General features: G+C 42.9%; 1 protein-coding gene across 2 annotated transcripts in view; it reads left to right on the top strand.

Moving 5' to 3' along the window:
• MAD1L1 (mitotic arrest deficient 1 like 1) overlaps positions 1–24,459 on the top strand; it is a 482,869-nt gene that overhangs the window by 247,755 nt on the left and 210,655 nt on the right. Inside the window, exons 14-16 of one of the 2 annotated variants that reach the window (XM_088656937.1) lie at positions 1,141–1,229; positions 11,000–11,090; positions 12,433–12,769. In XM_088656937.1, coding sequence (XP_088513063.1) covers positions 1,141–1,229; positions 11,000–11,090; positions 12,433–12,444 — 192 coding nt within the window. In that variant the 3' untranslated portion in view covers positions 12,445–12,769. Of the gene's footprint in view, positions 1–1,140; positions 1,230–10,999; positions 11,091–12,432; positions 12,770–24,459 lie in introns of those variants that run through there. The other variant, XM_035130662.3, reaches the window with a different exon arrangement.

Below are 24,459 nucleotides of genomic sequence, written 5' to 3'. Positions count from 1 at the left end.
TTGCAGGGTATTCATGGACAGCAAGGGTACATACAACATCCCTGTTCTCAGTTCATAGAGTCCTTTCTATAGGTCAGTTACATTTGATGTGAGACACTGCTGCCATAGACATTGGGCGGGGGGAGAAGCAAGGATAATGATTTTCCATTCTTTTGCTTAGTGTACGTGTCAGGGTTTTGTGTCAGCATCACGAGGATAGGTTCTTTATTTGTCTGTCTATCTGTTTGTTTTGGTGGTGCAAGATGTTGGAGAGCCCAGAGCAGGTGCATTAGTCCTTGAGGCTCTACTATCTTGTTCCTATTTGTCTCCAGGAACTGAGGAAACAGGGAAGCTTCTGGCTTGGCTCTCCCTTTTATATTCACAAGGGGAGGAACTGGATGGAGTAGTAGTTTTGGTGGCAGACCATTTTCTTTTAGAGGAAGATCAGTTTTGAGGACCCTCAGCATTCTCTAGACCAGTGTTTCTCAACCTTGGCTCCCCAGCTGTTGCTGGACTACAATTCCCATCATCCCTTGCTAGCAAGACCAGTAGTCAAGAGTAGGTCCAACAACAGCTGGGGACCCAAGGTTGAGAAACACTGCTCTAGACATTTATTTGATTACTATACACTCAGAACCTATGCACATTTCATTTGTGTGCATTCAGCTTTACACGCTTAGCAAAGATAGATAGATGGCAACCCCACCCACAATTTCCTCCAATGTGTTTTGACTATGCAAGATTTTGGCGTCAGGCGTGACCCCCAGAACTTAACTCCTGTGTAATTTATGGGCTTACTGTACAGATGCCACTAAAATGTAATTACTGCAGAGATCCTGTCCCCCCTGGAAGTGACACTAGCCAGAATACCCTGAATAAGTCTCCCTATTCTAGTTAACCAGTAGTGTATGATCCATAAAGCAGTGTTTTGGCATCTTATTTACCAAGGTGAGGCATGACAGGTGAGGAGGTGCTTACTCAAACCTTCAGGCCTGCTGCTTACTCAGGAACGGACACAATTTCCCTTTGATTATACTCTTCCCATCAACTTGTCTCCTCCATCATTTTTTGTATCTACGTGTTCCTATGTAAATCTATGTTTCTTTGGGGAGTGGGAAACAAAGGCAGAGATTCACTTGCATCCATTTGCTTGCTTTGCAGCTGGAGGCAGAGCTACAGGTGCTGAAGAGCCAGACGAGCGCCCATCATCAGAGCGTCTTCATCACTGGAGAGGAAGTGAATGCACTGAGGTGAGCCTCCTCTCCTCCTTTCAGGGCATCCGGGGAGAAGAGAAGAGACCAAGTCCATCTAATTAGGAAGGAAAAAAATCAAATTCCTTAGTGATAGGGCTGTGAAGTTTAATTGGTATGATTAATTAACTAAACTATAATCTCAGATTAAAATTTCTCTCCTGACTAATTGGCAGGCTGAAAACAAGAGGGCAGAACTCTTGAACAGTTTTGCCAACCTGTGTGGAAAAGCAGGCATTTAAAGGTGGCTTTTCTTTCCAGTTTGTAATACCCAAAGCTAAGAGATGAGTTGTCTGTCAAAATGAAATCACTGAGGTTTGCTCCTCTGCCCCCCCCCCTATAGAATTTGTTGCTTCTTCATCTTGGTTGGTTGCTTTATCCAGGGAAAGCAAAGTGACCAAACAAACAGACCAAAACCACCACATAGATACATTAAAACCAAAAGGAAAAAAGAAGAAGAAATACCAACTACTTCCAAAGAGTCACAGTGTTAAAGGTCAAAGGCCTGGTTATAGATGAAAGCTTTTGCCTGGTGCCTAAAGATATAAAATGATTTTAAATGTGCATTTTATACTTTACTTCCTTTAGTAATGTTTTCTTCTGATTTTTTTAACTTTGCTGTGTTGAATGTGCATTCTGTAGTTTACCCCCTCTGCAATGTTTTATTTTGAAATCTTTCAGATAATATTTTAGTTTCCTGTTAATTATGTTGCCTTGATTGTATACTTTGATGTTTTAATGTGTTGTTAACCGCTTTGAGATTTTTTTTCACAAAAATATAAAGTGGTATAAACATGAAATGAAATGAAATAGTGCCAGGTGAGCCTCCTTGGGGAGAGCATCCCATAAACTTCAGAAAAGGCCCCTTTTTTGTAGCCACCCCACATCTTGCAGAGGGGGAGACCAAAGATAGAACAATATTAGAAAGTGCTGAGCTGAAATCCGCATTGCTGCTTCCTATAATCTCTTAACTTCCATAGTACTTCATTAACCTTCCCTCACCCTCCAAAGCTACTTTGACTGTTGTGTGGTTCCATTTTCCTAAAGCAGATGATAGCCAGTCATTCTAACACTGAGTGGTAGCTTTTGCTTCCTGAACTGCAAATTATCTCACAATTAATATAAACTGTTCTCTCACTTCAGAATCGTGATACAGGCATCTTCACCCATGGTTTTCAGGGATTGTATTTATTGTGAAATAGGTAACTGATATTTAAAATTGCAGTTGAATCAGTTCTGGGACCACAAGTGTAGAGAGCAAAAATGCGAGCTAATTTGATATGCATGATGAGCCCAAAGGAATCTTAGTTAATTCAAATGACATTGATGATTAAACCGCGCTGTACTTCGCACCAATATAAATATAAAACTATTCAAAATTTTAAAAAATTGTCCAGTAGCACCTTAAGAGACCAACTGAGTTTGTTTTTGGTATAAGCTTTCATGTGCATGCACATTTCTTCAGATACCATCTATTACCATCTATAAGAATCTTTTCAATCTTACTTTGCCATATTTTTGTAAGAAAAAATGTTGTCACACTGCAGTTTGCCTTGTCACCCAAAGGCAGCCATGCCAACTGTGGCGTGATGGCAGAATGGCAGGCAGGCAGGTACCGGTAGGTGGGTGAGTGAGCTGTCAGTGCAGGTAGCAGACATTGAAGATGAGCCACAGAGGAGCAGGTTGGGGCAGCTCCCCACAACCGTCCTCTGCTCTGGCTTCACATCAGACACCGATACCACTGCTTTGGTCTTAGCAGGGAGGAAGATGGCAGTAAAGTAGTGCAGTTGCTGGGGAGCTGCCCACAAGAGAGAAATGGTTTCTGGGATGAGGAGGATGTAGCTGCAGGCAGGTGGGCAGCAAGACAATGTGGGTGGGCTTTGCAAGCCTTCCTACTCTCCCTCTGTTGCTCCAATGGTTGCTGTGGAAGGCTGTTTCCTATTCACTCTGCTCCCCATTGCCAGTGACAGTGTTACTGTCTGCGGCTAGAGACGGTGAGAAAAGAGGCAAAACGTAGACCAATGAATGATAAAGGCATAAATACATAAATTCATAAAACATAACAACAAAGCATGATGCAAAACCACATAGTTGTTATGCTTTATGAATTTATGTATTTATGCCTTTATCATTCATTGGTCTACGTTTTGCCTCTTTTGTCACAGTTTCGGAGTTTGTAGCACAGGGGTTAATTGATTATTTGCGGCTAGAGACGGGCAAAGGGGAGAAAGACTTCATCCTCTCCAATACTGTCTTCCCTGACCAAGGGATCTTGGGATTGGAGTGAGCTGTGACAGGTGGGTTGGGAAGTTTTGGACCAGTTGGGGGGTGGGAATTGGCAATGGGGCATTAGCAGGGGAGGATGGAGGGGTCAAAGGAGCTCTGTGGGGTGGGGAGGTTGGGCGAGGTATAAAGGGAGGTGGGTTGGCAGCATGGTTTGTAGAAGTAACACAAGCAGGGAGGGAAGCCCCTAGTACATAAGTAATTGCTGGTGTGAGCTCCCTATAGAGTAAAGAAAAATGTTTTTAAATACACCCAAACTATTCTTTGGGGTGGTGTGTGTGTCTGTGAAAATTGAAATGTTTATAGTAACAAACAAATTGTCTTGACCTCTAGTCTCCCTAATATTGTTGTCATTATTTTATAATTTAGTATTAGATTTATATACCACCCTTAATCATAAGATCTCAGGACAGTTCACAGAATAAAATACAAGATAAAATCAAGTAAATAATTAAAAACAAAACAGCAAAACAATAACCATCCCTTCCCACGGACACATATTGTTATTGAAACTGATTTCATAATAAACTAATTTATGTCCATTTTATTTGCTGACATTATCTCCCCTTCATATTTTTATTAAAGTGTTACAGCTGTGTGTTGGCATGTTATTAGTGTTTATTAATTGGGTCGCCATCTACCTCACCCCTTTTTTATGAGGACAGGACCTCTTAAATCTCCTGTTCTGTCTTTGTTGGCATTGCTGCAGCTCCCTTGTCGCTTATCCCTTGCATTTGCTTTCCTCCCCATGGAACCAGCCTTGCTGTTTGTTTTTGATTTTTACTAGCTGCCTGCCTTTTAAACAGAGGATCTGTCGGCATCCATGTAAGAAAGACTCAGAGTCTTGCCTTTTTGTAACACTGATGTGCTTCCAGCAGGAAAAAAAATAGTCCCCCTAGTGTGCTGTTGCAGATGGCAGAGGTGTACATGTTGTGATTGAATAAGAGAGAAGTTATAAAAGGAGCATTCCAGCAGAGGGTTCGGAGGCCCTTATAAAAGCTATGGTAGAAATAGATAACTCCTCATTCTGTTATTAAAGCTTTTACAGCTCCCTTTCCAAGGCAGTCATACCAATAACTGAGCAGCAGCAGCAGCAGCAACCAAAGTTTGGTTGTTTTAATTTAAAATCAAAAGCTCAGATGAAGCCTGTTAGTTCTGTGATGACTTGTATTGGTGTCCTGGTCTGATGGGAGACTTTGCAGTTGTGTTTTCATTGCTTTACATTTCATTGTGCTTTATCTGTTGTCATTTTTAAAGTATGGATGTCTCTGAGGTATAAAAGAAAGATTAAACTACGCATTTCTCCCTTGCAGCTGACTGTGCAAAAGCTGCACTTTAAAAAGTTATTCTTAATGTGTAGTTTGCTTGGTCTCTAGGCTGGTAACACAAGGTTTCAATCAGTTTGATATAAAAGAGGGAAAATGCAGCAAAAAAGTGTCCCATGTTCTGCTCAACTGTCCCAATAGAGTACAGCTTCAGAATTGGCCACAGGAATGTCCCCTTTTTGCTTTACAGCTAATGATCTAACAATTGGTTTGTGTTTTTTTAATAATAATAATAATAATAATAATAATAATAATAATAATCCATCTGTTTAGGGGCTATTCTTTATTTCACTCTGCAGCTTCTGCCTCTGCTCTTATGAGTTTATTATGTGGATTTTTGAGATGGATGATCCAGTTCTGTGACTCTGCTGATGCCAATGTTTATGTTTCACCAGGCCCGGGCATACTGATTTTCAGTCCAAAACATGTGAAGGGCAGAAACCCGGGGAAACCTGTGGTAGTAAATATAGTTTTGGAGAACTGAATAAAGCAAAGAGAGTCTAAAGTTCTCCTACTTTTCTGAAATATGGTATGCATGATGTTACAGGGAAATTTAAAAATTCTCCAAACAATACGCATGCTCTTCTTCTGATTGATATGGTGCAGCTCTATCGGTAAAACCAGCCTTCTGTTCCTTGCCTTCTGGGAGCTGGAAGGTTTCAAAACATTTTATCAATGACTAACCAGATCTTCTGGCATGGACTGCAACACTTTCCCCAAATAGGACAACCTATAGGCTTTCGATTTTCCATTCCAAAGCCCATTAATGAGTGTTAATCTTCATAAATCAACATTTGCCACATCCATTTGCCAACAATGTCAAGGATAGAAGAGGAAAACAGATTTTCAAGTATTCCCAGGTTTGAGAACATCTCTGATACTTTTGGAAGTAACAAGCTTATAATTTGCACTCTCTGTCCATTCCCCCTCCCTCTTTTGCCTGCTATCTTGAAGAAATACAGCTTACAACAAGCCCTTGTCAGGACAGACAAAAAAAGTACTGACACCTGTGAGAACAGGATGCTGAACTAAACAGACATTTTGTCTGATCCATTGGGGTTCTTAAGTTCTTATTTCTGTCCCATGTTACCTCCAGGCTAACCTAAGAATGTAGGGAATGTATTCTATTGTATCTTACATTTGCCCCCTCAGCTACCATCTGCTTTTTGCTGTTTAACTTCAGGAACTTCTAGAAATTATATATTTAAGTACTTCACCCTGCCTTTTAAAGGAGGGGCAGGGGGAATTATTATTCAATGATAATATTGCCAGTATTCACCCTATCCATGGCAGTGTTAAAATTTGTGACCAACCTACAGTGCTGGAGCCAAGGGATGTGAGACTTCCTTGGTTCCACACCCGTAGCATAATGGTTGAGAGATGAAGCTATGAACTAGGTGGTCCTGACTCCAAATCTTCCATAAATAGATAGACCACTTTCCCTTTCATTAATCTATCCTACCCCATCTGTATCACATGACTAGTAATTAGTTTTTTTAAATCCTTTATTGTATCTAAGGGAGGCTCAAGAGGAGGAAGGATTTTGTGCTTTCAGCCTTCAGCAATCTGGTGCTCTCCATATGTTTTGGACCCCAGTAAAATGGCCATGCTGACTGGGGCTTATAGGAGTTGCAGTCTAAAACATCTGAATGTCAGGTCACCTGGTTGGCGAAGGTTGTTATAGGTGTCTTCCATACAGACCTTGTGATTAAACACACACTTTTGAAAAACAAATACAGAAATGGGAGGACAAAGACACCCCATGTTAATCCCCCAAATCTGTATTCATAGCCTGTGTGTGAGGGCTCTAAAAAGAAAGATAGAAACCCTTTGTTTTCTTATTCTTTAATATGGAAAGTAAATTTTCCCTGGGAAGCTTGAAAGACTTTATCTATTTCCCCTCCTCCCCTCCTACTCTTGAGAACAAAGCACTCTTTTTATCAAACATTTTATAACATTAAATGTGAAATTCTTTTCCAACATTATTACTTCTGAGGCGATGACAAAAGCAATATTAACACTGTCAGTCCCTCACTTACACCCTGCCTCCCATAAAGCACATTAGCTGTATGACTAAAGGCTGATTTTGGCATTTGATTCTGTTGACCATGCTGTAATGAACAGGTTTGCAGAGTAACAGGTTTTACCTGGAGGAGGAGGAGGAAGAAGATGAAGAAGAGGAACATGGCTATTAGGCTGCCTTTGTTTGTTTTTTAAACCCCCGAAGACTTAAGTTGCAGCAGATGAAGAGATCTCTTCAGTTGGAACAAATCTTAACGTTTTCTTTCTGCTGTCAAACAAGTACTCCACTAAATCCTAAATGTTGTCTATGGATTTAGTGACTGGGTAGAGCCTCGGTAATTCTAAAGAAAGTCATGTTCTTGCCAGTGTCCATTAGTCACACTTGCTGAAAGTTGTGCTGCTCCCAACATCCTGTGTCATTGCTCTTTGGAACGCTTAGTCTGAAGGGTTGTTGCAGCTACAGGGTTCATTTCCCCTCTGTTTTATGCCTGGCCACAGCACTTGCTGTTGTCTTTTGAGTGTTCTACCCCATTCTGTGTTCCTCATAATGCTGATGTTTACTTTGTGGCTACTGAAAGGTTTGTGTGATGTAACAATGAAGACAGTGATTTTTCAGCCAGCTAGGTATATTTAGCTTTCTGGGGGTTTCCCAACAAGATCAGTTATGACAGAAAACATTCCCAGGAGTTTGCCTCACCATCACTGCAATCCTGTCTCCTCCTTGCTCTAGAGCAGGGGAAGCCCATGTGATACCCTCCATATATTGCTGAACATTGATTTCCACTGGCCCCAGTCAGTGCAGCCAGTGGCCAGCACTGATATGGTAGGAGTTGTAGTCCAACTTCTGGGGCACACCATGTTTCCTACCCCTGAGCCAGGATGTCTTCTCAGTTCATCCAGAATTATGGAGGTGCCCTTGGCAGTGCCCTCTTTTCACAGTGTATCCATGCTCTAGAATAATCTATAATGGTGTAGGTTTCATAGTAGATGGATTTGGGGATCCTTGGAAGACAAATTCATTCGGGTTGGGTTCTCTGAAGATGGGAGGGAGAGAGAGAGAGAAAATGCATTAAAAGTGCTAGGGACACAAAGCAAGCTCATTGACCAGCCACAGTCCAGCACATAATTTATTCAGATTTATAGGTCTTCCTATACCAAAGACCCATAGGGCTTAAGAGCAGTTGACTGGGCATACAGATGAACTAGTACTTGTGTTTTTCTCTCTCTCCAAACAAATCCTGATTTATATATAAAACTGAACCAGTGCTCTGGTTTGTTTCCTTCTGACTTGAGCAAGGAAGGAGTAGGGTGAACAAGCTTGTTCCTTCAGAGTTACCCATAGTTTGGCTTACCATGCCACTCTAGTTTTGACAGTCAACCCTTCTAGTTTCTCCACGCTGAGCATGTGCTGTACCATCAACCTGTGGTTCCCTCCCAAATCCTTTGGCACCTTGCAACCAGCATTCAACCTACTGAAGCAAAGACTGCATGGAATTCCCCTGGAAACTTATTTATATCACCGGAATAGCACTGCACTCAGGCTAACGGCCAATTGCTGCCTTATTTGGGGTATAACCAGGATACTGGAGAAGGAACTTGATCCTAACTTAGATTATTGAAGTGGACAAGAATGGAAAAGCTAGCAGATTCTGTCTCTTGCAGAGATGGAGATGGCTCCACATCAGAAATAGTTCATTCCCATGTTTGTGACCATGATGGCCAGATTAATGTTTCAAAAAAGACAAACACTCAGTACTTTGCTGTCTGAAATAAAGGATGATCATCGACATTCAGGGAGTTTTTATTTTCTGTAAGGGGCATGAAATAAGACTAGCATAGGAGCACCAAGTAAATTAGATGAATGTCGGGTGTGGGTTTCTTGCTTCTTAATAAACTGTTGTGATTGTTGGATATATGCTTTTTATCTTAACTCCTGAACATTTCAAGTGTGTGTGTGTGTGTATCTCAGGAGGCCAACCTCCTGGAAAAAACAGATTCACAGCTCAGAGCAGAGCAGTATGGTTGAGTTCTTGCCTTCGAGCTAAAATGCTCTCTGAGGGCCATGGAGGTGCCTTCAAATGCTGCATTTTTCTGCCTTCAGAGCCTGCTTTTTGGGATAATTTTAATTTCAATTACATCTGTTGCAGGAAAACCCTTCAAGGGATTTGAAGCATTATTCATAGCTGAAATTCTTTTTTCCTATTTTCCACAGTCTCTCTTTAGAAAGGGGTGGGTGGGGGAAGCGGTTTGTATTCTTTAGCGGTGTTGTCTGATTCATGGCACAATTTGAACCACAGATCTGCAGTAACTGGCCAAGCAATACGCCTTCAGCTCAGCCCTGAAACAGAGAAAATGCTAGTGAAGGAGAAAGCACACTTGAACATGTGTAGAGTGCCTGTTCTCTCTGAATAATAACCCCAGCCTGCCTGCCTATATCTTCAACTGGGGCATGGCTACCAGTCAGTGGAGAGGAGACATGGTTTCCATTGAAGCTTAGAGTCAAAAATAAAATGCCAATACCACAATAACTTCATTCAAATATGTGGTTTGACACTTGGAATATTGTGCACAGTCCTGGTCACTTAATCTTTAGAAGGATATGAGAAAAGGGCAAAATGTTCAGCAGGTTGGATACGTTTCCTATGAGGAAAAGTTACAACATTTTAGGCTTTTGTTTTGTTCAGAAAAATAGTGAGTTGGTGGGGGGCGGTGCTGATAAAAGTGAGAAATCACGCATTGTGTGTGTGTGTGTGTGTGTGTGTGTGTATGTGTATGTGAATGATAGGTCCTTTTTTGCCTTCTCTCTTAATTCTAGAAACAGGGGCATCTGCTGGTGCTGAATGTTGGAAGATTCAGAGCATATCAAAGGAAGTACTTCTTCACAGAACACATAGTCAAACTATGGGTTTTGATTCCACAAGATGCAGTGATGGCCACCCACTTAAATGGCTTTAAAGGGGGATTAGGCAGATTCATAGAGGACAAGGCCCAGTGTGCACCTACCGCCAAGATCAGAGGCATGTGGCCCTGAATGCCAGTTGCCCTCATGCTCTGCTTGCTGGCTTCCTGGCATCTGGTCGGCCACTGTAGAAAAAGGATGCTGAAATATATGGGCCCTTGGCCTGATCCAGCTGGGTTTGCTTTATGTTCTTATGAGCTCTACGTAGGTTTAGAAATGAAACCCTAAAACACAAAAATCTCCAGCACTGAAGGATGGGTGAGTTGGGGGTGTGTGTGTTTCTTCCAAGATACAGATACTATATAATGCAAACAGGTCCTTGAGAAACTGGCTCCTGATTGTGATCAATTTTGTAGTGAATGGGGTGAAAGAAACACATTATTTTCTTCTGTTAAGTGCTAAAAATATAAATAATCTACAATGTAGCAATTCTGATGACTGGCTTCTCATAAGGTGTCAGCAATAAAATCTTACTTGTCTCCCAGGAAGCTTACTTAATCCGACTTGCTGACAAACAGGCTCTGCTGATTTAAATAAGCATTATGAATACTATTTTCAAAGACTTTTTTTTAAAAAAACAACTTTACTAGACAGAACAATCAAACAAGTTCTTAAAATCACAAAATGAAAGGCTTTTGGTTATTGCTTCATTATCCTGTATAAAGGCTATTATTATAATCATCACCATCACCAACAAACAGCCCATCTCCCAGCATATAAGAAGCATTTGTTGACAGAAATCAAAATCCAAAGATTTTAATTGTTGTTAACTATCCTAGGGAAGGAACCAATGACTTGCTCAATTCATTGTGACTCTTGGGCAGGAGTGGGAAGATGTGGAACTCCAAATGCTGTTGGACTCACTCTTATTCGCTCTAGCCCAGCATGCCCATGGGTCAGTCCATGCCTATTGGGAGTCCAGTAAAATCTGGAGGGTCACAGGTTTCCAATCCCTGCACATGAGAAACGAGCATCCTCTTGGGTAGGATTTCGACAGGAGGGGAACCACCATTCTTCCTTCTTGCCTATTCAATAAATAGGAGACGGCCGGAGGCTGAAATTTTTCCTTGGCTACATGTGATGTTTACTGCAGTGTTCAGCATTTCCCTCAGTTATTATGAGGCTTATTTGTGGCACAGGTATGAAAATCAAAGGTTCCAATTTGTCTCTTCCCCCCTTAGATTAAAGATTGAAGAACTGGAGACTGAACGAAGCCAGTTGAAAGAGGAGAACAGAAACCTGGAGATGAAGATGGAACAGATTACTCTTCAGGTAATAGCGTTAGGAAAATTGTCATGGTCTGGCTTACATCCCTTGGAATGGTGGCTGGGGGTGGTATCTGGTATTTCTGCCCTTCCTCAGCCGGGAACAATGTTTCAGAAGCTGAACCCATCCTGCACTCTCAGCTTCTCATAATGATTTCATACTAGGGTATTCCTCAAAATATTTTGCACACTCCCAGGAAAGACCCTAGAGTATTTTCTATTACTGTATCTGGATAACTGGATAATGTTTTGTTCAGAGGCCTGGAATGCTTAGAAATAAGAATCTGAGTGCAGACTAATACAGTAATCAGATGTAGAGTTTAATATTACAATTAATTCCTTGAATGCAGGCATAAGCAAAGCCCTATTTTTCCATACATCCACAGCTTCACATTGAGAGTTTGAGGTGCCCTCAGATATGGAGCATCTATTCTGGCTATTATTTCTTGTCTCTACTAACAGATCTCCATTGATGTATCCAGTCTTTTTTTTTTAAAAAAAAAAGTGACATGGGTTGTTGGCCATTGTAGCCACCTGGAGGAGTGAGTTCTATAGCTTGTAAGAAGTACCATTTTTTCCATTGTCTCTGATCTGCTGCAGTTATATGGCTATTTCCAAATTTTTCTGCTCTGAAAGAGTGACTACATTTCTTTCTGCATACTCTCTCCATGTCAGTTATGGTTTTATAAATCTCTTTCACATTCCTGCATTGTTTTCCAGCTGGGGGAAAAATCTATTCAAAAGGAGTGAGGTCCTGCTGTTGATAATCCCCTTTGTGCTTTCCTGTACTACATACATACGTACGTACATACATACATACATACATACTTATGAATGTACATACATGTTTATTATGAGGCTCAACTAGAGTTGAACAAGTGTCCTAAATATGGATGCATCATCAATGATGGAAATACCCAGCTATAACCTCTTATAGAGATAATGGATTTTGAGCAGCAAAATTTGCTTTCTGTAACTGTCGGGTCCAAACTCGACCATGTGTTGCTGTCCCCTCCATCTCGTTCACGAAAGTGTTATGGCAGGCACCCCCAAACTTCAGCCCTCCAGATGTTTTGGACTACAATTCCCATCATCCCTGATCACTGGTCCTCTTAGCTAGGAATCATGGGAGTTGTAGGCCAAAACATCTGGAGGGCCGCAGTTTGGGGATGCCTGTGTTATGGTGTAATTTAAGACTGCATAGGATTATGTCCAGAATCTGGTTCTGTGGCTGTCACCCCAGAGAAGAAGGAGGGAGCAGTTCCTTGTGTAAAGTGGTTCCCCACCCCAAACTCGTTCCTGTCCTCAGTAGGCCCATGAAGTAGGTCACTGTTGTTCCCATTTTGCAGGTGGGGAACTGAGTCTAAGAAGACAAGTGACTCGCTCACGGCCACCTAGTGAGTCCATGGCTGAGCTGGAGCTTGAACCCTGGTGTCTCCCAGGTCCAAGTGCAACTCTCTGTCCACTGGAGCGAATGGACTTCTACTGCTGATATTGATCCCGTTACTAATGTGCAAACCTGTGTTTTGTGCAAGCCTGATGCGTCTCTTGGCTTCTTCTATGTCACTGAGGACAGCTTCCAAGATTTCCTTCTATAACTATATTCTGTTCAGGCTTATTTGGGAAGAACTCAGATGCTGCCACATGTGGGTTGATAGCAAAATAAAGATGATTGTTTTGCTTGTATTTGAAGTGACACCAACACATATCCTAATGCATGGATCTTTCATCTCTTCTTTCCTTCTTGAAACTGACAAGGATTTTTAAGTGAAAGTCAGCAGAGAGGTAGACACAAATTTGATGCAGAGGACCTTGTAGTATTGTGACACAAATACTTTGCAAGCGGTGGGATGGGGTGGGGGAGCCTTTTTGCACACTCTTGCTTTGGAATCCTTACATCCACCCCAACTATCTCATTTTATGAAGGCGCCACTTACTTTCTCCCTTCTAAAAGAGTGACCTGTGTGGTGGTGGTGGTGGTGGAATAATTCTTCTCAGAACATAGATAAACAATAACCAGCAGTTCATTTTGAAATCTGGTTTTTTTCCTAAAAAAATACTTGCTCTTTCTGAAGAATAGAGAGCAGAAATTGTTGTAGCAATAAAAGATAATGTGTGTTTTGCTTCCCTACTACCCCCCCACCCTTTCCTGTTAATAGCAACTTCTAAGGTGTTTCTTGTTTGAGGGCAACTCATGAGACTCTGAGGTTTTTTCTTCTTAAAGTGAAGATGGGGTTGTTGTCTTTGCCTTTCTTCCTTCTCTTAGATGCAGCAACCACAAATTTGTTGTGGTGTTCTGTTCAAATTTCCATCCCTTCCACTACCCCCATTGCCGTGTACATTGTATTGTGGTTGTGATGTTTTTGTTTTTCTTCTCTTAAACAACCACACACACACACAAAATTCTGTTACTCAGATTTCAGGCAGACCATTGATTTTATCTTGACACCTATTAGAGGGGAATCAGTTCTCTCTTTTATTATCAGTCTTGAAGATTGGGATGTGCAGGGGCGGTGGCAGTGGGGAGAGCAGGGAGTGATGGGTTTGATAAAACAGGGAGATGAGAGGTACTGAACGCCTTCGCCAAGCCATGTTTGGTGTGAAGCCTGTCATCCAGCTCTCCTTTAATTGGGTTGCTGTCGTCAAAAGTTGATGAAAATGTTGGGTTTGTTGTTTGGATGCCCTAGTCTCCAAGGAGTGCTTATAACAGCTTTGGTTCTCCAGCAGGTTACAAGCTCATTTGTCTCATATTTCATGTGATTTCCTTGTCTGCAGATAGCTGTCAGTTCACAGCTCTGGGGCAGCATAGTCTAGTCCTCAGCTATTCTCTGTTTGCGTTTGGGAAGTTTGGCAAGGCCTTCTCTTTTCACAGTCTGTGCCTTTAGATCAGTCCTTAATATCCTGCAAGCAATTAGCGTCCCAGGTCTGTCTCCAGCAGGAATGATTGAAATCTTTCTGCTCCCATTTTGCTAATTTTCCCATCCTTTTACACTCTTCCAATAAAAGGAAGATGTTCTTCCCTGATCAAGCCACACTGGAAACGGGACTAAAGCATTGAAAAGGATTGCCAAAGAAGATTTCAAGTGTTCCTTAGCTTAAGAAGGGCTGACACCATCCTATGAAAGCGTTCAGGTAGCTCATAAAGATAAAGGGTAAAGGGACCCCTGACCTTTAGGTCCAGTTGTGACCGACTCTGGGGTTGCGGTGCTCATCTCGCGTTATTCTCGGTGGTGGCGCCTACCCTGTGGAACGCCCTCCCAACAGATGTCAAAAAGGAAAACAACTACCAGACTTTTAGGAGACATCTGAAGGCAGCCCTGTTCAGGGAGGCTTTTAATGTTTAGTAGATTATTGCAGATTGCAGGTCCAGTTGTGACTGAAGCAGGCTGCCTAGGATGGTCATCATCATCATCACCATCATTTTATTTGTATGCTGCCTTTTCATAGTTAAAACAATGCTCAAGGCGGCTTGCAAAATGACAAGATTTACATAATTACCAACATAACAAAAGTCATAAGCAATAAATAAAACACAACAATTTCCGCATGAATCATAAAATCTAAAACTAAGAATACAGCATTAATATCAACCACAATTTAAAATGGCATAGATTTTAAAAAAGCAATTTAAAAACAAAAACAGAGCCCTCTCTGCCCAGCAGCAGCAGTAGTCCTTTATGGAGCCTGTCAGGCCCCGCTCCAAGCCAGGTGGAGAGAAGAAGGGCAGGACCCTTCAGGCTCCCAGCAGATTAGTCCTGGGCAGCAGCAGCAGGTGGTACCAAATGGTACTATTAAGCATTTGGGGTTGCTCTTAGTAATCCCACTATGGTTTTGCTGCAGATGTGCATGCCTTCTGGGCAGGTGCAACTGATACCACGTATGAAGGTAGCCCTGCAACTTAGCCTCCAACTCTGCTGCCACCTCCTCTAGTTCACCCCACCCCTCACTTGTCAAAACCCCCTCATCCTGAGAAGGCGCTCTGTTCTGCAGGAGAGCCAGCAGATCTGCTTCTGCTCTGGCATTGAGAGTCTCAAGAGAAAGAACTTTCTCCTCCATCCCTGGGTGCCCACCTTCCATCCATTTCTTCCTCCTCTTCTCCTTCCTCTTCTTGGCAGTCTGGGGCTGCCAAAGCATACCAGATCTTGATGGAGCTGAAGGCCTATGATAAGAGCTGGTATGATCAGCATCCAGGTGATACTGTTCCCCAGATCTTCTACTGACCATACACCAACGTCTTCATAGAGATATAAACAGCATTGAGGACAAAATCAGACTATTGCACCCCACAGATCAACTGCAAGGAAGCTAAGGCACAGTCACCCATCAGACTCTTTGGAATTGACCCTATAAAGTTGGACTAAAACCACTGTAACATAGTTCCCCAACCTACAAGGTTTAATCAGAAGGTTATTGTGGGTAATGGTATCCAGAGCCATTGAGAGCTCTAGGAGAATCAGTAAGCTCCCATCCCCCCTGTCATTCTCCCTCCCCCTAAGAAGGTGATCAGGGTGACCGAGGCCAATTCTGTCCTCCAAGTGGGCCTGAACCCTGACTGTAATGGGTCAAGATAATTGGCTTCACCCAAGACCATCTGCAGCAGGTGACCAACACCGTCTTAGTCACCCTGCCCAGAAAATGTGCATTGGTGACCAGGCAGTAGTTGGCATCAATGTGTGGTTCTAGGTGAGTTTTCTTCAGGTATAGCCGCACCACTTCCTCTTTGGGGCAGCAGGGACTATCACATCATGCAACAAAGTGTTTACCATGCCCTGGATCCACCCATAAACCTGAATTTGTGGGGCCACCTATAAATAAGCCTGGTAAATTCATTTGGCTGTTAGGTGAAGCAGTAAATTAGCACTGCTTCAAATTCATTCCGTAATATGGTGTTTTATTTATTTATTTAGTACAACTAATTAAATCAGAAATTTTCTAGTTATCTTTTTACTGTGTGGTTACAGTCTTCTATCGCATAAACACACTAATGCTGTAGAGAGGGGTTTGTCCAGCAAAGGTGATACAGAGAGTAAGAGGAGATGATGGTGATAATGAGGATGATTCGTAACAGCACAGGATTGGCTGTACAGATACAGAATGGAAAGAAGAAACAGCTTGTGCCTTGAGGGCTTGCTGTCTCATTTGCTCCAGAGGAACCTAATTGAAGATCCAAGTTCACTTCCAAATGAAATAAAGCCTGAATTCCCCATAGGCACCAGCAGGCTTTATCACAGAAGCATATCTCATCGCCTTTCCACGTACTAAATATCTATTTAATTCTTGTCTCACCTGTGACATCACACCACACACAGCTGGGAATCAGTGGAGGGACTTGCAATTCTAAAAATATCCCAGACACCAGAGAGTGGAACTGCACTGCTTTGGAATATGTGCGGTGGAAAACATTGCATTAATCCCTGGAGTTGGATGCTGCAGTTATGGCAAATGGATGGAGCTTGTGGGGTGTTGCATATTCTCATTGGCCACTACTTGTGACCAAAAAAGAAAGAAAGAAAGAAAGAAAGAAAGAAAGAAAGAAAGAAAGAAAGAAAGAAAGAAAGAAAGAAAGAAAGAAAGAAATGTACAATCTTGGCTGTAGGTAGCAGATTTTGAAATATTAAAAGGCAGCAGATTGTCAATTATTTTGCTATATTTTTACTGTTTGGATTATCTCCCTCAGGCACTAAAATATAGTGGGCTGCCTCTTCCCACGTGTTTTGACTTGACCTACAGCTTGTTAACTAGTGTGTGTTTGCCATGAAATTACAAGCCCACAAGGGTTCAGCATGAGTTATTTGAATGCTGCTGTGCTGTTTTACTTTTTTTAAAAAAACCAACAACTCACTTTTATTTGTTGTGTGTGAAAGTCCTACAAGTCTAGACATATCTGTGGTTCTGCAATACAGATATTCTCTTATGAAAATAAATCGCATGGATTACAGAAATGTATTAGGTTCATGTAAATTATATAGATGCACAATTTGGGACAAGTTAGGTTGGATGTTTGTGTTTGTGTGTGTTTCTGTCTCTTTGTGTAATGAGTACAATACAGTCATACCTTGGTTTAAGTACGCTTCGGTTTGAGTACTTTCAGTTTAAGTACTCCACGGACCCGTCTGGAACGGATTAATCCACTTTCCATTACTTTCAATGGGAAAGTTCGCTTCAGGTTAAGTACGCTTCAGGTTAGGTACAGACTTCTGGAACCAACTGTGTACTTAAACCGAGGTACCGCTGTACATAGTAAAAGGAGCATAGTTATGGAATTGCCTGCTGAAAATTAAAAGAAGGCAGTATATGCAGCAGGTTGTTTCTGTTGTACATGTGATTCAGGCATATGCCATGTTTGGAGACATCTTTGTCTGCCATCGGGCCTAGTGCCTGAAGCCAGCTCCCCATAGAACACATCCTTGGGGATACTGCCATTTTCCAGTTGGTGGACATTGCCAAGCCAGTGGAGACGCTGTTTAGACAGGAGTGTGCACATGCAGGGAATGTGGGCTTGGGAGAGCACCTCTTTGAGGTTCTCTCCTGCCATGTGATGCCAAAATTCTCCAGACATCGCTTCTGGTGGTTCTAAGTTGCCCACGACTCACTTCCATAAAGCAGCATGCTCAATACACAAGCCTGGCAGACCTCCATCTTGGTATTGGACATTCACACCATATTCTCCCACACCCTTTTGGAAAAGCTAGCCATTGCTGTAGCTGCCATGCAAATACACTCGTTCAGCTCAGCATTGATGGAGAGGTTGCTGGTTATGGTGGAACCCAGGTAGACAAAGTCGCTTACCACCTCAGGCGTGTAGTCACCAATGCTGATCCATGGAGTACTGGCGACGTCCTGATCCAGGATGTTGATCTTTGTCAGGGTGATGGTGAAGCCAAACTCCCTGCAGGCAAAAACACAAAACAGTTGCTGACCCCTGCTGTAGAGCTTCCTTTGAGTGTGTTGTCAAGGCTGCATCAACTGCAAACAACATCTCTAGGTTAAAGACCCTTGATTGATACTTGGAAATCCAGTACTGGCATTGCAACAACCAGCATTACATTGCAAACACTTTTATTTTCTTCCTACTTTACTCAAAACTTGGTATTAGCAAGTGATGAAATTGAGATATTGATGACTGTGTGCAGCAGACTGTATAACACCTGACATTTGTTCATACTCTTGCCTTGTGTGGGGACAGGTTGAATTATGGCTGGAGGCGCCATCCACCTCCACAGCCTTTCTCTCCTGCTAACCCCCTTGGCTCTTGACACCTAGCTGCAGGCGGCATTGATTTTCCTTCACTCCTATAAAAGTCTGTAGCATGGATATTACTCACTGTTCAGATCTTTACTGCTAATAAAAACCTCAGGTTACAGGAAGACGGGAAGAGTCAAGAATTGCCAGGTGATGGTGCCCCTGTGCACCCTAAATCTTTGATAGTTTTGAGGGAATAAGACTGGGTATGTGTGGCTAGAATGATGGACAGAAATAGGTCCTAGTATTATTTAAAATTGTTCCTTTGTCTCCCGGCTTCAGTGCCAGATAGAGGATAGCCTGTGGTGACTGCTTTGCAATTGGCTCTTTGGGCGGGCACCAGTTATTCCAAAAAGTGGCTTAGTTTTAAATCACTTTCAAGGCAGAGGCCTCTTCTTCTGCAACAACCCCCTCCCTTCCAGGTCCTTGAAAGAGCTAGCAACTTGAAGCCAGGAAATAGAGGATTGATCAAATCAGTGCTGCTTGGTGAAGTGGGAGGAAAGACTTCTGAAGAGTTCTCAATTAGCATTTATTTCTGCAAGGAGTCCTGTGTTTACAGGCAGTGGGGTGGCTGGTGAAGTGTTCCTTATGCAAATACAATTCTCCTGCCTTTCCTTCTTCAGAGTTGTAGGGGAATATATATATATATATATATATATATATATATATCTTCAAGTTCTGTGGCTGCTTCAAGGAAGATTTATTTAAAATCAGCTGTGCTGTGACTTAATTGGATCCATATGCTTAGAGAGGGAGCTTCCACTAGTTAGGGCCACTTCTAATTTGTTCACAGCTGGTTGGTGGAGGGAAAATTCTGGTTGCCGCTCAGAGGGGGGCGGGGACAACAACATCTCTTAATCTTTAAGGCTCATAAGGCTTCAAGCAAGGGAAGCAGCAGTGTGATGTTTATCAGCATTTCCAGATGCCTTGCAGTGATGGTTTTATTTCTGCTTGAGAAGTATTAGCAGAAGGGTGTATTAGTAAACGTGGATAGTTAAGTGAAGCTATACTTTCCCAGAAGAGGACCAAAGCTGGTAAGACATTTCTCTAGCTGGTAGGCTTCCTCCTGTCACCCACCCTTAAACCCACCTACATAGCCCTGAAGACCTCTGGTCTGTCCTGGTCCTGAGTAGCCCTCCACGACGAAGCACCCACCTCATTTCCTGGTATTGGAGGGGTGATGGAGTGAGTCTAGGCATCTTTGCCAACCTGCTGCCCCCCGGAGGTGTTGGACTGCAACTCCAACTGGTGCCAGGTTAGTAAAGCCTGGTGTAGGTGCAGATACTCTTTAGGGGAATCCATAACAGAGCCTTCTGCATACAACCAGAATTTCCCTCTCTCTACACAGCTTCTCCCTTAATCCAGTCTTTGATAACTTATTTAAAGGTTAGGACCTGGTGCAAATGTGAAATTACTTGACAGATTCACTGTTAGACAGTAAGCAGGATTGACAAGCACATGCATCCATTTACACTGCCAGAAAAACAAGGTGAGAAGCCATCCTGTCAAGGTGCCCTTCTGTTAAGCCATTTCAATCCCCTTCAGTCTCCCCCTCCTTGCCCCTTTTCACAGACTTCTTTTTCACAGCTTGGACTCCACAGCACTGACCAGCCTGTTACCAGAACTTCAGTCACTTAGGAATGAAGGCAAGCTGCATGCTAACCTGGCAGTTTAAGAATTCGTATGTGAATTTTGTGCAGTGTGAGTCAGCAGACTGTTGGGGCGGAAACACCTCTGCTTGAAGAACCACGTAGGTTGATTAGGATTAATTACAAATTATCAGGAGCTGAAAATACACAGCAGGGGACTCGGTATGATTGTCATTAAAGAAGGAAATATGCACATGGGAACAAGCCTGTGTGCATGTGTGTATGATAATTTCAGTACTACTTTTGAAAGTCGGAATATAAATGTTTTAAAAGTAAACAAAACTGGTTGTGTTCCCCCCTCCCCTCTCCCCAAACACGTACAATAGAATAATCGGACTTGTAAATAGCCACTCACCTGTTTTCCTGTTCCAATTAAGGCAACCAAGCAAGGAAGTCTTTGCGAATTGGAAGGGAGATGTGTTTTCTTGTACCACTTCTTAAAAAGAAAACAAAAGAAAACTGTTGGTGTGCCACGAAAGGAAAACTTAAATATTTGTGAGCAGACAAACTAGTGAAATTTCCTGTGGAGTAGTAATATTTGTTTGCCAGTGTGATGTTTGTTCTAGAATGGGGAGACCCAGGTTCAAATTCCTCCTTTCTTTCCAGATGTGCTTGGGCCAGTCAATATACCTCAGCCTAACCACATAGGAAAGTTTATCTGTAAAATCTCTAATATGGAACACCTTGGTTCCTATGCATTAAATCATTTTTCTCCATGTTAAATAACACTTGCCCTGTTTATACTCACAGCATTCCTGTGAGGTGGGCTGTGCTGAGAAGTAGTGACTATCACAAGGTCAGCCAGTGAGCGTCATGACTGAGCAGAGATTTGAGCCCAAGTGTTGCCTGGCACTCTTCTGCCACTAACTACCACACCACTCTTGTTCTCTTGGGCATGGAGTTTTATATTTGTAGAGCAAATGTCTTAACAACACGCACTGACTTGAGTGAATATGTCTTATATTAAATCCACAAAGTTCCCAGATTCACGGCTCATGGGGGAAGCTGCTTTAGCATCTTTCTGTAGCTCTCTTCAATGCTGGTTAATATTCACTGTATACATTTCACATGATGTTGCCAAAATGCACAAAAATTTTAAGCCTCCTACTTCAACCAAATGATATATGATGAATCCCTATCACAGGAGTAGATTGACCGGGGGGGGGGTCTGTTTTCTGGAAGAGAAGATAAACTCTCCTTGGCTGGGGATGCTCTTGATATCTGCATTTTCTACACCAGGGGTCCTCAAACTTTGTAAATGGGGCCAGTTCACTGTCCCTCAGACACTGTTGGGGGCCGGACTATTGTTTTTTGGGGGGAAGGGCACCTTCATTATACACCTTTAGGTGCCAGGCAAAAATATTCCATTTTAGCCTGATTTGATTGACATTCTATGCCCTTTTTAAATGTGGTTCTTTTTTTTGGGGGGGGGGAGATGTTACTGGGTTGTTGTTTTTATTTTGATTATATATATATATATATAGAGAGAGAGAGAGAGAGAGAGAGAGAGAGGTTTTAGATATAAATTTTGTTCTGTCAACCGCCCTGAGACCTCCGAGTATAGGGTGGTATATAAATTCAGTTAATAATAATTAATAATAATAATTATAATAACAATGACAGTGGCAGTCCCAAATTCAACCCCTGGCATCCCCAGGTGGCGTTGGGAGAGCCCCCTGCATGAAACCCTGGAGTGCTGCTGCCAGCCAGGGTAGGCAATACTGAGCAATGGTCTGGCTCGGTATAAGGCAGGTCCCCGTGCCTCTTTCTCCTCCTCCTCCTCCTCCTCCTCCTCCTCCTCCTCCTCCTCCTCCTCCTCCTCCTCCTCCTGCTGCTGCTGCTCACCGGTCTGTTGCAAGAGCTAGATGCTTGTCGGGAGAGGCTACCCATTCTCCAGCCTATGCAGGGAGGCAAGCACTCTTGAGCTGCCATGGCAACCCAGGCGCCACGTGGCCCCTCCTCTCCTCAGGAGGCGTCCACAGGCCGAGGGGGCTCCGAGGACTAAGCGGTGCGGCTGTGACAAGGTGGGTGAAACGGAGAGTCCAGAGCCAAAGGGTCCATGGTACCATAGGCCGGCTGGCGCCTCTGCCTTAGTAGGGAGCAGGCAACTACGGGAAGGCAGAGGGGTCAAGAGCAAAGTTCAGCGGAATGCTCGAAATGCAGGAGGAGGGAGGGAAAGACACCAAGGTGCCCCAACATGAAATGCGGCCGCAGAGAGTATGATTAGGCCGATTAGTTGTTGCCGAATGCTTTTGTTGCATTCAGTCAGAACGCTTCACCACCACTTTGCTGCTTGCACCTGCCGGGCGGGCTGGATTCAAAACCATGGTGGGCCGGATCTGACCCGCGGACCATAGTTGGAGGACCCCTGTACTACACCAAGCAGGTGGTTGGACTGCATGGCCTTCAAGGATGCTTCCAACTCAATAATTCTCTGAGGATCACCTTTATGGATTGGACTTCACTACTACTTGTCCCTCCCTGTTCTAACAGCAGCCTCGGTTCTGGCCTAAAAGTGCTTCTGGGTTACCTGGATCTTTTTAGAAGATACCCCACTTTCAGTGCAACATTCTTCTGGCGTCTCAGATGCTGCTTCTGGGGCTGTCAGTAATGTGTCCAGATATCACTACCTGATGCAAGGTTGCCTAGCTACCTCCCAGGCTGTTTGCATGTTGCCATTGAAAGTTCCCCCCTTCACAGTGCTCAGGTGGATCCCTGCAGATTCTAGATCTTGGAGATCGGTAGAATAGAATCAGTGGTGTTGCATAATTCAGCTACATGTTAAAGTTATTTTTATATTTGTCTGCAGTCCCCTTTCCCCTCTCCCGCTACCACTCTCAGTCACTCAGAGCCTCAGGCAGAAGACAATCCAACCTTAGCTGCAAGGAGTAATCTAAGGTGAGGCAAGAATCTGCAGCCAGACAAGTGAGGGTTCATTTGCTGAAGAGAAAAACCTTTTGGCCCATTTTGGTGCATCGGCCACATGGATTTCAAAAGGCCTCTTAAGGGTGCTGGTGCAATCCTGGTGGGATTTGGGGGGGGGGGTGTTTGAAGAAGAGGCTGAGCTGAAGCAACCCTGGGATAAGCTCTGAGGTTGCTGGGTACAGAAGTCTGCCCTCCTCATTCTTTGGAAGGATCATGGTCAGCTCTTTGCATGCTTCTCTTGCATCACTGTTCTAAGTTTTGTACCAAATTTGTATATATTTTACTGAATGACATTGTATACATTGCAGCAGCCTTTGGCTATAAGCAATAAACTTGATACCATACCGCTTCTCTAGAATTCTCTTCCCGAAAGGGTTGTGACCCCTGAATCCTTCCCGCACCTTGCCACTTTTGAGCAAAGAATAAGCAGAATAGTAATAGATGGGGACCTCCTCCTCCTCCTCCTCCTGATGTTAATTATGTCTGTGTACAAATTTCAGAAAGTAAGTTGTTGTCTAGACCTTAGAGGGTTTTTTTTCAGGCAGTGGGGAAAAATGGATTACGTGATGTTCTGAAGTGTGTTCATTCTATGGTAACTGCTGTTGCAATTTAATTGCTTGCTCTCATTTTACCCATATGAATTCTATTGTGATGTTGCAGAACACACAGAAAAGAAATTTGAAACCTTTGGTTGGAGAGGTAAAAATTCTGAATGGTTCTGTTTGCCCCATTTTCCTCTTAGGTTCAATGATTAGTTATTCCCCCATTCACAGAGAGAGAGAGAAAGACATTGAGAGACGTGATAGGGCTCTCTGGACAGCCTTGGACTTTATTTTTGAGATTCTTTCATGTTACTAAAGCTTTTATTCCATTGCCCAATTGCTTCTGAGTTTTCAGTGGTGTAATTCAGAAGCAGATACTCTCTTTCTGGTATTTTGTTTTATTTCTCCCCCTATTATATATTACTTTCCTCTCCCAGATTTGTTGCCACGGCTTTCTGTAAATCGAGGTTTAGTGCAGCACTCTTTAGTTGTCTCAAGTCTCTGTTAAAGACAATCTATCCCCATTTAATATTGGATTTTGGTGAAGGTTTGCTTGCAAAGCATGATTTTTGACCCACAGCCTCCTAATGTGCCCAGCCTTATACCGTGAGAGAAGGATGTAGATTTACTACACCTAGAATGTGGCTGCAACTTACTGGTAGGATTTTCTCAAGGCTGTATTGTGGGGCAGGTGGAGGGAATAGTATTCAAGGGGGGAAATAGTACAGTGGTACCTCGGTTTTCGAATGTAATCCATTCCGGAAGTCTGTTCGAGTTCCAAAACGTTCGAAAACCAAAAACCGAAAGCGGAAGCCTCAAAATGCAACCTTCAAAACAGAAGCCGCATTTTCCTGTTTTACTTCCGAGGTGCATTTGATAACCGAGGCATTTACTTCTGGGTTTTCAGCGTTTAAGTTCCGAATCGTTCGACTATGGAGGCGTTCAAAAACCAAGGTACCACTGTACAGTCTTGCCAGCACCATCCCTGTTTAGACTTCAGGAGGGGACGTTTCATGTT

Source organism: Zootoca vivipara, chromosome 13, assembly GCF_965207765.1.
Source record: "Zootoca vivipara chromosome 13, rZooViv2.hap1.1, whole genome shotgun sequence".
Lineage (NCBI taxonomy): Eukaryota > Metazoa > Chordata > Lepidosauria > Squamata > Lacertidae > Zootoca > Zootoca vivipara.
Note: the sequence above shows the minus strand (reverse complement) of the source record. Positions and strands in the feature narration are given on the sequence as shown.